The sequence below is a fragment of the Lineus longissimus genome, chromosome 2 (assembly GCF_910592395.1).
Source record: "Lineus longissimus chromosome 2, tnLinLong1.2, whole genome shotgun sequence".
Taxonomy (NCBI): Eukaryota; Metazoa; Nemertea; class Pilidiophora; order Heteronemertea; family Lineidae; genus Lineus; species Lineus longissimus.
This window is the reverse complement of record NC_088309.1, coordinates 14,178,574-14,190,607: the sequence shown is the minus strand read 5'-3', so window position 1 is coordinate 14,190,607 and position 12,034 is coordinate 14,178,574. Positions and strand designations below refer to the sequence as shown.

At 40.4% G+C, this 12,034-nt stretch overlaps 1 protein-coding gene across 1 annotated transcript in view; it reads left to right on the top strand.

The window, feature by feature from the left end:
- LOC135482661 (BTB/POZ domain-containing protein 1-like) overlaps positions 1 to 12,034 on the top strand; it is a 138,159-nt gene that overhangs the window by 86,685 nt on the left and 39,440 nt on the right. The window contains 1 exon segment of the mRNA XM_064762911.1: positions 422 to 509. Within this exon segment, the coding sequence (XP_064618981.1) occupies positions 422 to 509 (88 nt within the window).

Below are 12,034 nucleotides of genomic sequence, written 5' to 3'. Positions count from 1 at the left end.
CATTGCAGAGGCATTATGTTTTACCGATGTCTGTTCGTCCCGTCCATGCGTCTTGCTGTCTGTGCATCCATTAGCCGTCTGTAAACTTTTCGTTTCCGCTCATTTTAACGAGAACACTTTGAGTAATAACCATGTAACTTTTTATGTGGTTAGCAAAAGATAACGTGTACAGCGGCCGTTACAGACCAATAACTCTTTCACGATCTCAACTAAACCCAGTAAGGTATGACACTTTACTTTCCTAATACACCAACTCAATTTGCTCATGGGGACATATGCCACGCCCTGCGTTGCTCTTGTTTTGCTCCTTTTGACATTGTGACCAAAAAATATATTTTTTTCGGTTATCAATGGTATTACTTATTACTTAGAACTCACATGAAAAAAATGCACACACCATGACTTTAAAATTGTTTTCCAGATTTATGGTAAATCGTCGGATCTATGTGGTTGGGTTTGGTCTTTATGGTAGTATCCATGGTCCTGCGGAGTACTATGTAAACATTCAGGTAAGATTCCCAGAAGGGCAGGAATGAATGATGTTTAACCCTTTGCCTGCTGAGCCAATACCCACCTGGAACACGAGAGCACTTTTTCCATAATTGCATTTACTTGTGAGAAATGCAGTGAGTACTCACCATTGTGTAGTTCTTATGGACATCGAATGTTTGTGCTGGCAGCACGAATCATTAGAGTAGTTACGAAAGTTGTTAGCAGATGGCAGTACTATGCATTCACTTAAAACGCAATTTTTTAGCTCAGCTGACTAAGTCAGCCGAGCTTGTCAAATAAGTTGTTCAGTGGCGTCCGTCTGTCCATCCATCCATCCATCCATCCATCCATCCATCCATCCATCCGTCCGTTAAACCCATGGTGCACATTTTGTAACCGTAAGACCTAGAGACTTCAATTTTGCATTTCTGGATACTTCTGGTCAAACTCTACTTTCAAAACAAAACTTGTCGCCATTCGACCTACTTCCTGCGAGCGAGAGTGCATGAAGGAAACTGGCCTATATCGGCCTAGGAGCAGCAGAATTAGTCGAAATATGCTCTAATATTAAGATAAAATTCTTGAAAATCTATTTTATTGAGAAAAAGTTCAAAATTTTAACAGGAGAGGGCGCTACCTGCCTTTTAATTATTTCTGCCGCTTCAAATTCCCGCCCGATGACGTCAGCCATCAATGAAGTCTCCTATTTGCCAGTTCTCAAAACATGGCAGCTACACAACAAAAGCAGTAGCTCCAGGAATAAATCACTGTTCACTTCAGCTTCGTAATCGATTGTACCCCCACTTTATTGTGTTTTGTGTGGTGTTCCTATTCAATCAACGATGTAAGGCCTTATTATGTTGGTTTTAATTGAGAAGGTGCATTATAAGCGGCGTACGAAATACCGAAGCGGAGACAAAATGGCGGCATGTTGTTTACGCCATGTGCAATAATCTTGGAGCTCAATGACACTCAAGTACCCAATTTTCTGCTTAAAAAGTAGTCTAGTGGGCGATATTATCACTAGATCGTTTCAGTGGTAGTCATAAGGTCTTTAGGGACTAATTTCAGAAATTAGTTCTTGAAAATTTGGCCACATTTGTGTGAAAACGATATCGGAAGTGCATGCTCTGTTCGCGATGACATTGCCGATGTATTTTGAAGTGGAGAATTCCCACAGTATGTGCAGTGAATCGGCATGATTCTGTTCGCCTATTATGTTTTAGTTCTACGATTTTTTCATGAGTAAAAAGTAGACATTCTAAGCAATACAATAATGTCACTCACATAAAAATTGATTGGAAATTGAGGGAGCTACGGCATTCTGTTCGGCAACTGGCAGCGCTGAAAAAATACATTGCATACTGTACAATACCAAATGGCACATTTTAAAAAGCGCTCATTGGACAACGTAGGGAATCACCAGAAATGACGTCATCGCTGGTCTAAATAGAAAACTACGGTGGCGCAGTAGAGCACAAGAAAAGGTTTAGCATTAACTTCGTCATGCAAGCTTCAGCAACAAAACGATTTCTCATGAATGATTTATTTGATCATCATCAGCTTGTTTCCCCTGATAGATAAAAAAATGATTTACAATTTCCATCAAAGTTTTCTATTTTGTGTATAGTCACATGTTATTTAACTGGCAAGGAGCCAAGCAGTTTTGAATATTCGCGGGAAAATACTTCGTACTTGTAAACGAGGCTATGACAATGAGTATCCTCATTCATGGCATAAACTTCATGTTTCGGTAAATATTTTCATACGATGATTTCACCCGAATTATGGTCAGGATTGAGGAATGAACAGTGGCATAATTATGTCAACCAAAAACATTGGTACCGTAGTGAACGCAAAAGGATATCAAATACCATGGAGCATGCCATTTTCATGCATAATGAACTAAACACCGGGAAGATATTAAAGATATTAACTCAGCTGAGCGCCAGGCCCTTGGGCCTCTTGTTTTTAGGCATTCCCAGTACGCGTGACATTTCTTTGGATAGCAAATTACTGCGTATGGGTTACGCATTACATAGGCAAAGGGTTAATCGCTACATTTCTCCCGAAAATATGGTAAACCCATTTTCCCTGCCAAATTAATTTCCAGTTTTTATACGCCCGTCACACGATGGATGGATGTATTATGGTATGGGCCTGTCGTGTGTTGTGCATCCATGCTATATCTCTAGAACTGCTAGAGATTTTGCATTATGCCCCTACTCAACAAAATTTATGAAGCACATAAATATTTCAGTAGATAGATAACTTTGCACATGAGTTCATAAAGTGTGCTTTCGCAGGGAGTGATGCTCATGACCACCACCTCATGACCAAAAAAATTAACGACCGTTTTTGGCTCTCCTTAGGGGAGTCTATACAACACCGCTGTGTCCATCGTCTGTCGTCGTTGTCTGTATCCTGTTTTAAAAAAGAGTCACACATTTCTGAACCGCTGGAGCTGTGAACTTGAAACTATGTACACCCCCAGCCTAGGTGACCGCTCACAATGCATTACAGCCAGATCCCGTTAGCGAAGGTTAAAAAGCGAACCTCAGGCTGCAAAGGCAAATGCCTTGAGGCCGTGAGGTTGGAGTTTCTCTTTGAATTGCCCGATGATGTTGTTATTAGGGTAATCAGGCGTGATCAGAGATTAGCGCAATCTAGCCTAATCTCCTATGGCATGTCTGGCTGACCTACCACAGCAGGTGTTACAGAATTTGTTATCGTTACTCCTGCCTGTAAGTGGCACTTCATCTGACAAAATCAGAGTGTACTCAATGTAGGCCTAATGGCAATGCTTCAGATGAAGACCTGATTGGTCCTGTCGGATGCTTGTTTCTATATTGCAATATTGTAGTTGATCATGGTGCAGGATGTAACTGCTTTTTCGGACTGTTTGTTTATAGTAGGCCTATGTGAAAAAAAAATTTTTTTTTTTCATAGTTTTTCATCAGACTGGTTAAAACATGTACCTTGCTTTTTGGCTCACCGTAGGGGAGTCTATGTAATACCGCAGTGTCCGTCGTCCGTCGTCGTCCGTCGTCGTCGTCGTATCCTATTTCAAAAACAGTGGCACGTTTCTTAACCGCTAGGGCTATGAACTTGAAACTTTGTACACAGCACCCCCCCAGGTCAGGTGACCTCTGACACTGAATTTCGGTCCGATCTGATTCTCAACTTAGCCACCAGGGGGCCAAATGTTGATATCTAAAAAGTGTAATATCTCGCTTATTAATGACTTGTTTTCGATGAAACTTGTGTTGTAGGTACTCATAGCAAATATACATCTTATATCATACGGGTTTTTAATTTGACCTACTTTTCAAGTTCACAGAGGTCATATGGCGTAAATTGGCCGTTAGAGTGTAAACTATGGCACGTTTCTTAACCACTAAACCTATGAACTTGAAACTTGGTACATATAACCCCCTATATCACATAGCCTCTGGTGCTGAATTTCAGTTTGATCTGATTCTCAACTTTGCCACCAGGGGGCAAAAAGTGGATATCTAAAAAGTGTGATATCTCGCTTATAAGTGACTTGTTTTCGATAAAATTTTTATGGTAGGTACTCTTAGGAAGAATACATCACATGTCTTAAGGGTTTTCAATTTGACCTACTTTTCAAGGTCACAGAGGTCATATGGCGTAAATTGGCCGTTAGAGTGTAAACTATGGCACGTTTCTTAACCAGTAAAGCTATGAACTTGAAACTTGGTGCATATAACCCCCTACATCAGATAACCTTTGATGCCGAATTTTGGCCTGATCTGATTCTTTTTTCGGCCACCAGGGGGCCATAATGGAAAAAGGAAGAAGTGCAATATCTTGCTTATTTGAGTGAATTGTTTTCGATAAAATTTTTATGGGAGGGACTTCTAGCAAGGATACACCACATGTCCTACAATTTTAGGATTTGACCTCCTTTTCTAGGTCACAGAGGTCAAATGGCGTAAATTGACCGGTCGAGTGTAACTATGGCACGTTCCTTAACTGCTAAAGCTATGAACTTGAAAGTTGGTACATGTAACCCCCTACATCAGATAATCTCTGACACCGAATTTTGGCCTGATCTGATTCTTGATTTGGCCACCAGGGGGTCAAAACTGAAAAAGTAGGACGTGCAATATCTCGCTTATTAATGACTTTTTTTCGATGAATTTTTTATTGCAGGGACTCTTAGCAATCACACAATATTGATCTTGTTGATGTCATAGACAATTATTGGTTGGATCATAAACTTATATATACTGCCCTGTCTTATTACTTGACATCAATACACATCTAAAAAAAGTCTTCATGCCTGATTGTGTTCACCATATTCACCTCTAAACTAAGCATGATCCTGCCTACTAAAAGATGTATACGGTGAGCACAATGGCCCCTGGCCGTTTCATTAAGTTAGGCCTGTAAACAATAATGATGTAGGGGCCTTGAAGGCTTTAAACAATATATTGTTCCGCCCTGCGAAGAGCGATCGTGTGCAAAGCGGTGGGACAGAATGGGGTACAACTAGATTACCCTGGGCTCACTGTTATCCATCCGAATTTGACCACCCCCACCCTTACTCTTAGGAGAGGAGCCTTGCCTCTATCTCGACCTAACTTGAAAATAGTACACATCCCTGCGACCTATATAATGTATGCTATTGCGTGGCCTACTTACTGACACAGACTCCCTGTAGCCAGGTCAGAACTATCCGTCCAATTTCAACTTAAGCTAAAAAAATTGCAATGCATCAGGTGTGGATATACTGCCTATCCTGCAATGTCCAGTTTAGCATGAAGCATGCTGTTTCATCTTTACCTGTTCTTTTAACACACAGACCATGCAGACCTTGGCCTAGGAATTTTATGGTCAGTCTGGGGTGAAATCCCAAGGTGTATTGTAACAGTGACAAACAGGAATATTGCTTCAAATCTGCCAAGGGTTTGTAGAGTGACTTTGAACGAAAATTTCATGGACATCAGATAGAAACCAATGCAGAAGCATACACTGCTTCTCTGCATCACAATCATTGAAGCAACTGTTCCTTGACCAATCCATGACTCATCATTATATAACATTATATAACAATTCATGGCACGAATTCAGCAACACATTGAGTGCATTCGATCTAATCCACATACCCATATTGCACCAAGTGTAATGAACCCAGTAAGACAGGTAAACCTAACACAGCAGGTGGTGTCTGTAGTGCAATAGCAGATGTCTAGGAGGAAGGCCTTGGAGTGCAATCAATCAGCTTATCTGACCTATTATAAACATCCAGCTGAGAGGCATTCCACCTATTTTGCTCATCTTTCGCTAACGGGGTCTGGCGGTCATGGAATTTCGGCCTAATCTGATTCTTGACCTGGCCACCAGGGGCCAGAAGTGGAAACCAAAAAAGTGTGATATCTCTCTTATGGGTGACTCGTTTTCGATAAGATTTTTATGGTAGGTTCTCCGAGTAAGGATACATCACATATCATTTGGGTATTAATTTGACTTAATTTTCAAGGTCACAGAGGTCAAATGATGTAAATTGTCCGTTTGTGTGTAACTGTGGCACGTTTCTAAACCGATAAAGCTATGAATTTGAAATTTGGTGCACATGACTCCTTACACCATATAATCTCTGACACTGATTTTGGGTCTGATCTGATTCTCATCTTGGCCACCAGGGGGCCAAAACTAAAAAAGGTAAACAGTGCAATATCTCGCTTAATAGTGACTTCTTTTCAATGATATTGTTGTGGTAGGTACTCATAGCAAGGGTACATCACATGTTGTACAGGTTTTTGATTTGACCTAAGTTTCAAGGTCACAGAGGTCAAACGGTGTGACATCACATATCCGACGGGTTTTTGATTTGACCTTTTTCTCAAGGTCACAGAGGTCAAGCAGTTTGAATTAGCTGTTTGAGTGCAACTATGGCACTTTTCTTAACCTCGAAAGCTGTGAACTTGAAATTTCATACATAACCGAATTTTGATCTGTTCTAATTCTTGACTTGGGCACCAGGTGGCAAGAAGTGGAAACCTAAAAAGGTTGTTATCTCTCTTATTAGTGACTCCTTTTCGATAAAATCTTTCTGGTAGGTTCTCCTAGCAAGGAGACATCACATATCGTACGGGTTTTTGATTTAACCTACTTTTCAAGGTTACAGAGGCCAAATGGCGTAAATTGTTCGTTTGAGTATAACTATGCCTCGTTTCTTAACTGCTAAAGCTATGAACTTGAAATATGGTACACATGTCTCCCTACATCATGTTACCTCAAACACTGAATTTCGATCTGATCTGATTCTCGACTTGCTCACCAGGAGGCCAAAACTAAATGAAATGGCCGGGGGCGATTGTTCTCACCGTACAGATATTTGGTGGTTAGGTATTCATCCTGGTTAGGAAACATGCTTCATGTACAGTATGTAGGTCAAACCAAAGTCGGTATGACAAGTGATGTATCCTTGTTTGGAGTACCTACCATAAAAAACAATTAAAAAAACTCACTATTAAGCAAGATATTGCACTTTTTAGCTCAGCTGACAAAGTCAGCTGAGCTTGTCAAATAAGCTGCTCAGTGGCGTTCGTCTGTCAGTCGGTCCGTCCGTCCGTCCGTTAAACCCATGGTGCACATTTTGTAACCGTAAGACCTAGAGACTTCAATTTTGCATTTCTGGATACTTCTGGTCAAACTCTACTTTCAAAACAAAATTTGTCGCCATTCGACCTACTTCCTGCGAGCGAGAACGCATGAAGGAAACTGGCCTATATCGGCCTAGGAGCAGCAGAATTAGTCGAAATATGCTTTAATATTAAGATAAAATTCTTGAAAAACTATTTTATTGAGAAAAAGTTCAAAATTTTAACAGGAGAGGGCGCTACCTGCCTTTTAATTATTTCTGCCGATTCAAATTCCCGCCCGATGACGTCAGCCATCAATGAAGTCTCCTATTTGCCAGTTCTCAAAACATGGCAGCTACACTACAAAGCAGCAGTAGCTCCAGGAATAAATCACTGTTCACTTCAGCTTCGTAATCGATTGTACCCCACTTTATTGTGTTTTGTGTGGTGTTCCTATTCAATCAACGATGTAAGGCCTTGTTATGTTGGTTTTAATTGAGAAGGTGCATTATAAGCGGCCTACGAAATACCGAAGCGGAGACAAAATAGCGGCATGTTGTTTACGCCTGGAGCTCAATGACACTCAAGTACCCAATTTTCTGCTTAAAAAGTAGTCTGGTAGGCGATATTATCACTAGTTTGTTTCAGTGGTAGTCATAAGGTCTTTAGGGACTACTTTCAGAAATTAGTTCTTGAAAATTTGGCCACATTTCTGTGAGTGCATGCTCTGTTCGCGATGACATCGCCGATGTATTTTGAAGTGGAGAATTCCCACAGTATGTGCAGTGAATCGGCATGATTCTGTTCGCCTGTTAAGTTTTAGTTCTACGATTCTTTCATGAGTAAAAAGTAGACATTCTAAGCAATACAATAATGTCACTCCCATAAAAATTGATTGGAAATTGAGGGAGCTACGGCATTCTCTTCGGCAACTGGCAGCGCTGAAAAAATACATTGCATACTGTACTATACCAAATGGCACATTTTAAAAAGCACTCATTTGACAACGTAGGGAATCACCAGAAATGACGTCATCGCTGGTCTAAATAGAAAACTACGGTGGCGCAGTAGAGCACAAGAAAAGGTTTAGCATTAACTTCGTCATGCAAGCTTCAGCAACAAAACGATTTCTCATGAATGATTTACTTGATCATCATCAACTTGTTTTCCCTGATAGATAAAAAAATGATTGACAATTTCCATCAAAGTTTTCTATTTTGTGTATAGTCGCATGTTATTTAACTGGCAAGGAGCCAAGCAGACAATCAAAACTTACTATTGTTCAATGAAACATAATTTTCTTAACTCTGTCATATTTTTCACTTTCATACTAAACATCGAGGATTCCCTTCATGACCCAAGAATAATTCTTTAGACATTTTTAATGACTCGTAATCCATGCACTCTGATTCTCCATAAATGGATGTATGGTTTGACCAATTCTTGCATGACATGTCCACCAAACAAAATGTGAATGCAGTCCGGCAAAGAGGAACAACCAACCATTCATTTCGACTTTAAAAGGCTACATGATTCCAAGAAAATACATTTATACTACCAAATAAAAGGTTTATCCTACATTTTCGTTCATATGTAGTCTAGCATTTACTTGACTTGGTAGCAAATACTGATTTCTAAAAATCCTTTGCTTTCACAAGTACTTAACTATTCCAATTTTTGAAGCATACTAAATGCTTCAAAATCTGGAGTAAAAGCTTATGCTAGTTTTTATTCATATGGCCCATCAACAGGTGCATACCATAAACCATGAGAATGTTCCAACAGTGGCATAATTATGTCAACCAAAAACATTGGTACCGTAGTGAACGCAAAAGGATATCAAATACCATGGAGCATGCCATTTTCATGCATAATGAACTAAACACCGGGAAGATATTAATGATATTAACTCAGCTGAGCGCCAGGCCCTTGGGCCTCTTGTTACCTTTCTTCGTGTTGGCCTCCGGTTGCCAAGTGGAGAATGAGATTGGATCAAAATTCAGGGTCAGAGGTAACATGACATAGGGATTCATGTGCACCAAATGTCAAGTTCATAGCTTTAGCAGTTAAGAAACATGCCATATTTTCACTCAGTCAGCCAGTTTACACCATTTGTTCTCAACTGTGACCTTGATAACAAGGTTAAATCAAATACCCATAGGATATGTGATGTATCCTTACAAGGAGAACCTACCAGAAAAAAAATTCGAAAACCAGTAACTAATAAGCGAGATATTAAACTTTTTACCATTTTGGCTCACTGAAGGGGAGTCTATACAACACCGCAGTGTCCATCATCCATTGTCGTCGTTGTCTCTAGCCCGTTTCAAAGACATTGGCATGTATCTTAAACGCTAGGGCTGTGAACTTGAAACTGTGTAAACATAAAAAAACTCACTAATAAGCAAGATATTGCACTTTTTACCTTTCTTCGTGTTGGCCTCCGGTGGCCAAGTGGAGAATGAGAGTGGATCAAAATTCAGTGTCAGAGGTAACATGACATAGGGATTCATGTGCACCAAATGTCAAGTTCATAGCTTTAGCTGTTAAGAAACATGCCATATTTTCACTAAATCAGCCAGTTTATACCATTTGTTCTCAACTGTGACCTTGATAATAAGGTCAAATCAAATACTCATAGGATATGTGATGTATCCTTACTAGGAGAACCTACCAGAAAAATATCATGGAAAACTAGTAACTAATAAGCCAGATATTAAACTTTTTACCTTTTTGGCTCACTGAAGGGGAGTCTATACAACACCGCAGTGTCCGTTGTCGTCGTTGACTCTAGCCTGTTTTAAAAACATTGGCATGTTTCTTAACCGCTAGGGCTATGAACTTAAAACTTTGTACACAAACTCCTAGCAAGGATACACTATAGATCATGCGGGTTTTTCATTTGACCCAATTTTCAAGGTTGCAGAGGTCAAATGGCGTAAACTGGCCATTTGAGTGTAACCATGGCACGTTTCTCAACCGCTAAGGTTGTGAGCCTGAAATTTAGTACACATTACTCCCTAAATCAGATAACCTCTGATACTGAATTTCAGGCCGATCTTATTCTTGACTTGGCCACCAGGGGGCCAAAACTATAAAAGGTACAAATTGCAATATCACGCTTATTAGTGCCTTGTTTTCAATGATATTTAGTGCCTCCTTTTGATGATATTTTTATGGTAGGTACTCTAAGCAACGATACATCATATGTCATGTTGGGCGGGAGTCCTGATCGAGTGGGATGATTGAGTAAACGTCTTCCGTCGGACTCCTTATGAGGGGCTAACCTGAAGATATAATCCAGCGAGTCCTGGTGAAGTTTGATGTTGGGGTGACTAGACAATGGAGAGATCGCAGTGAGAAGGCCCGAGATCATCCCATGTGTGTGTAGTCTGAACTGAGTAACTGAGTAAAGTCCACGGCCAAATATATACAAGACAATAGTTTATTCTAAATGCTTGTTTCCCCTCAGCCCAAATGGGCTAGAGGGGTATTGTCGTCCCGTGCGCCGTCCATCCGGGCGGGCAGGCGGGCGTCTGCTACTTGGTTTCCGTTGATTTCTAGGAGAACAATTTTTGGTATGAGGGGTTCAGGCGCAAAACCCCGTAAACGCCATTCCTATGAAAAATGAGATAGCTGTACCAATGTACAGCTTTTGGCATGTAGATGACGTTAGTCAAATCATATTGTTGCAAAATCCTGTAAGTCCCATCGTAAATGCCTACCTTAAACCCAGTTTGTTTGCAAAACCCAGTAAACGCCACCACCATATTGGTGCAGAAACACGTAAGTCCCTGAAAGCCAATCACTGATGAACTTCATGTCACATGACGCACAAAATGGCGGCGCCCACGTTCGCAAGGCTTTCGCTGTAGAAAAGCGTTTTTAGCTCACCTCTTAGCAGAGGTGAGCTTATCCTATACCGTGGCGTCCGTCGTCCGTCGTCGTCATCGTCGTCGTCGTCGTCCGTCGTCCGTTAGCAGGGCACGTTTCATAATTGTTAGAGCTATTGAGTTGAATATCTCCCTTAAAAGTAGTCGGGAAATTTTGAAAAAAATATGGTAGGTACTTCTAGCAAAGGTGCATCATATATCCTCTGGGTTTTTGATTTGACCTCCTTTTCAAGGTCACAGAGGTCAAAGTTTGCTGATTCACTGAACAGTAGCATGTTTCCTATCTATTTTAGCTAGAAGGTTTTAAACCAGTGTGGACATGTATCTGGGGATTCTCTATTCAACCCCTAAAATTTCGGCCGTTCGGACATCAAATATGGCCGCCAGGCAGCCATCTTGAAAAATAAACACAGTACTATTACTCCGAAACTAATGATAGTATTGCAACCAAATTTGATCTGGATGTATATCTATGTACTCTCTACTAAATCCTTGATTTTTTATCAAATGTGATAGCCAATATGGGTGCCAGGCGGGCATCTTGAAAAATTCTTAGTTTGGCCACCCGGGGGCCAAATTTAATGTCCAAAGTTAAAATGTTTGATTGCTCGTTTAATAATGGTCTGATTTTCATAACATTTTTATGGTAGGTACTCCTAGCAAGGATACATTTCATAAATGTGGGTTTTTGATTTGACCTACTTCTCAAGGTCACAGAGGTCAAAATTTTCCTATGGCACCGCCCTTTTGACAATGACGGCACGTTTTGTCACTGCTTTAGTCAACCCAAAAAGATAATGGACAACAAATACAAAATGCAGTTAGAAACATTCATGTCAGAAACCTACAACTTTGATCAATTCCTCATACAACCAACCACAAAAAATGCCCCCAGACCAACAAAAAAAGACTGTACACATACCAAGTTGGACATGATCTTTGCGCACAAGTCAAATTCTGATTACATTGACTCTGTTAGCCTCATAAACCACCCCTTCTTGACCCATCACATGGTAAAAACTGCTCTTGCCTATC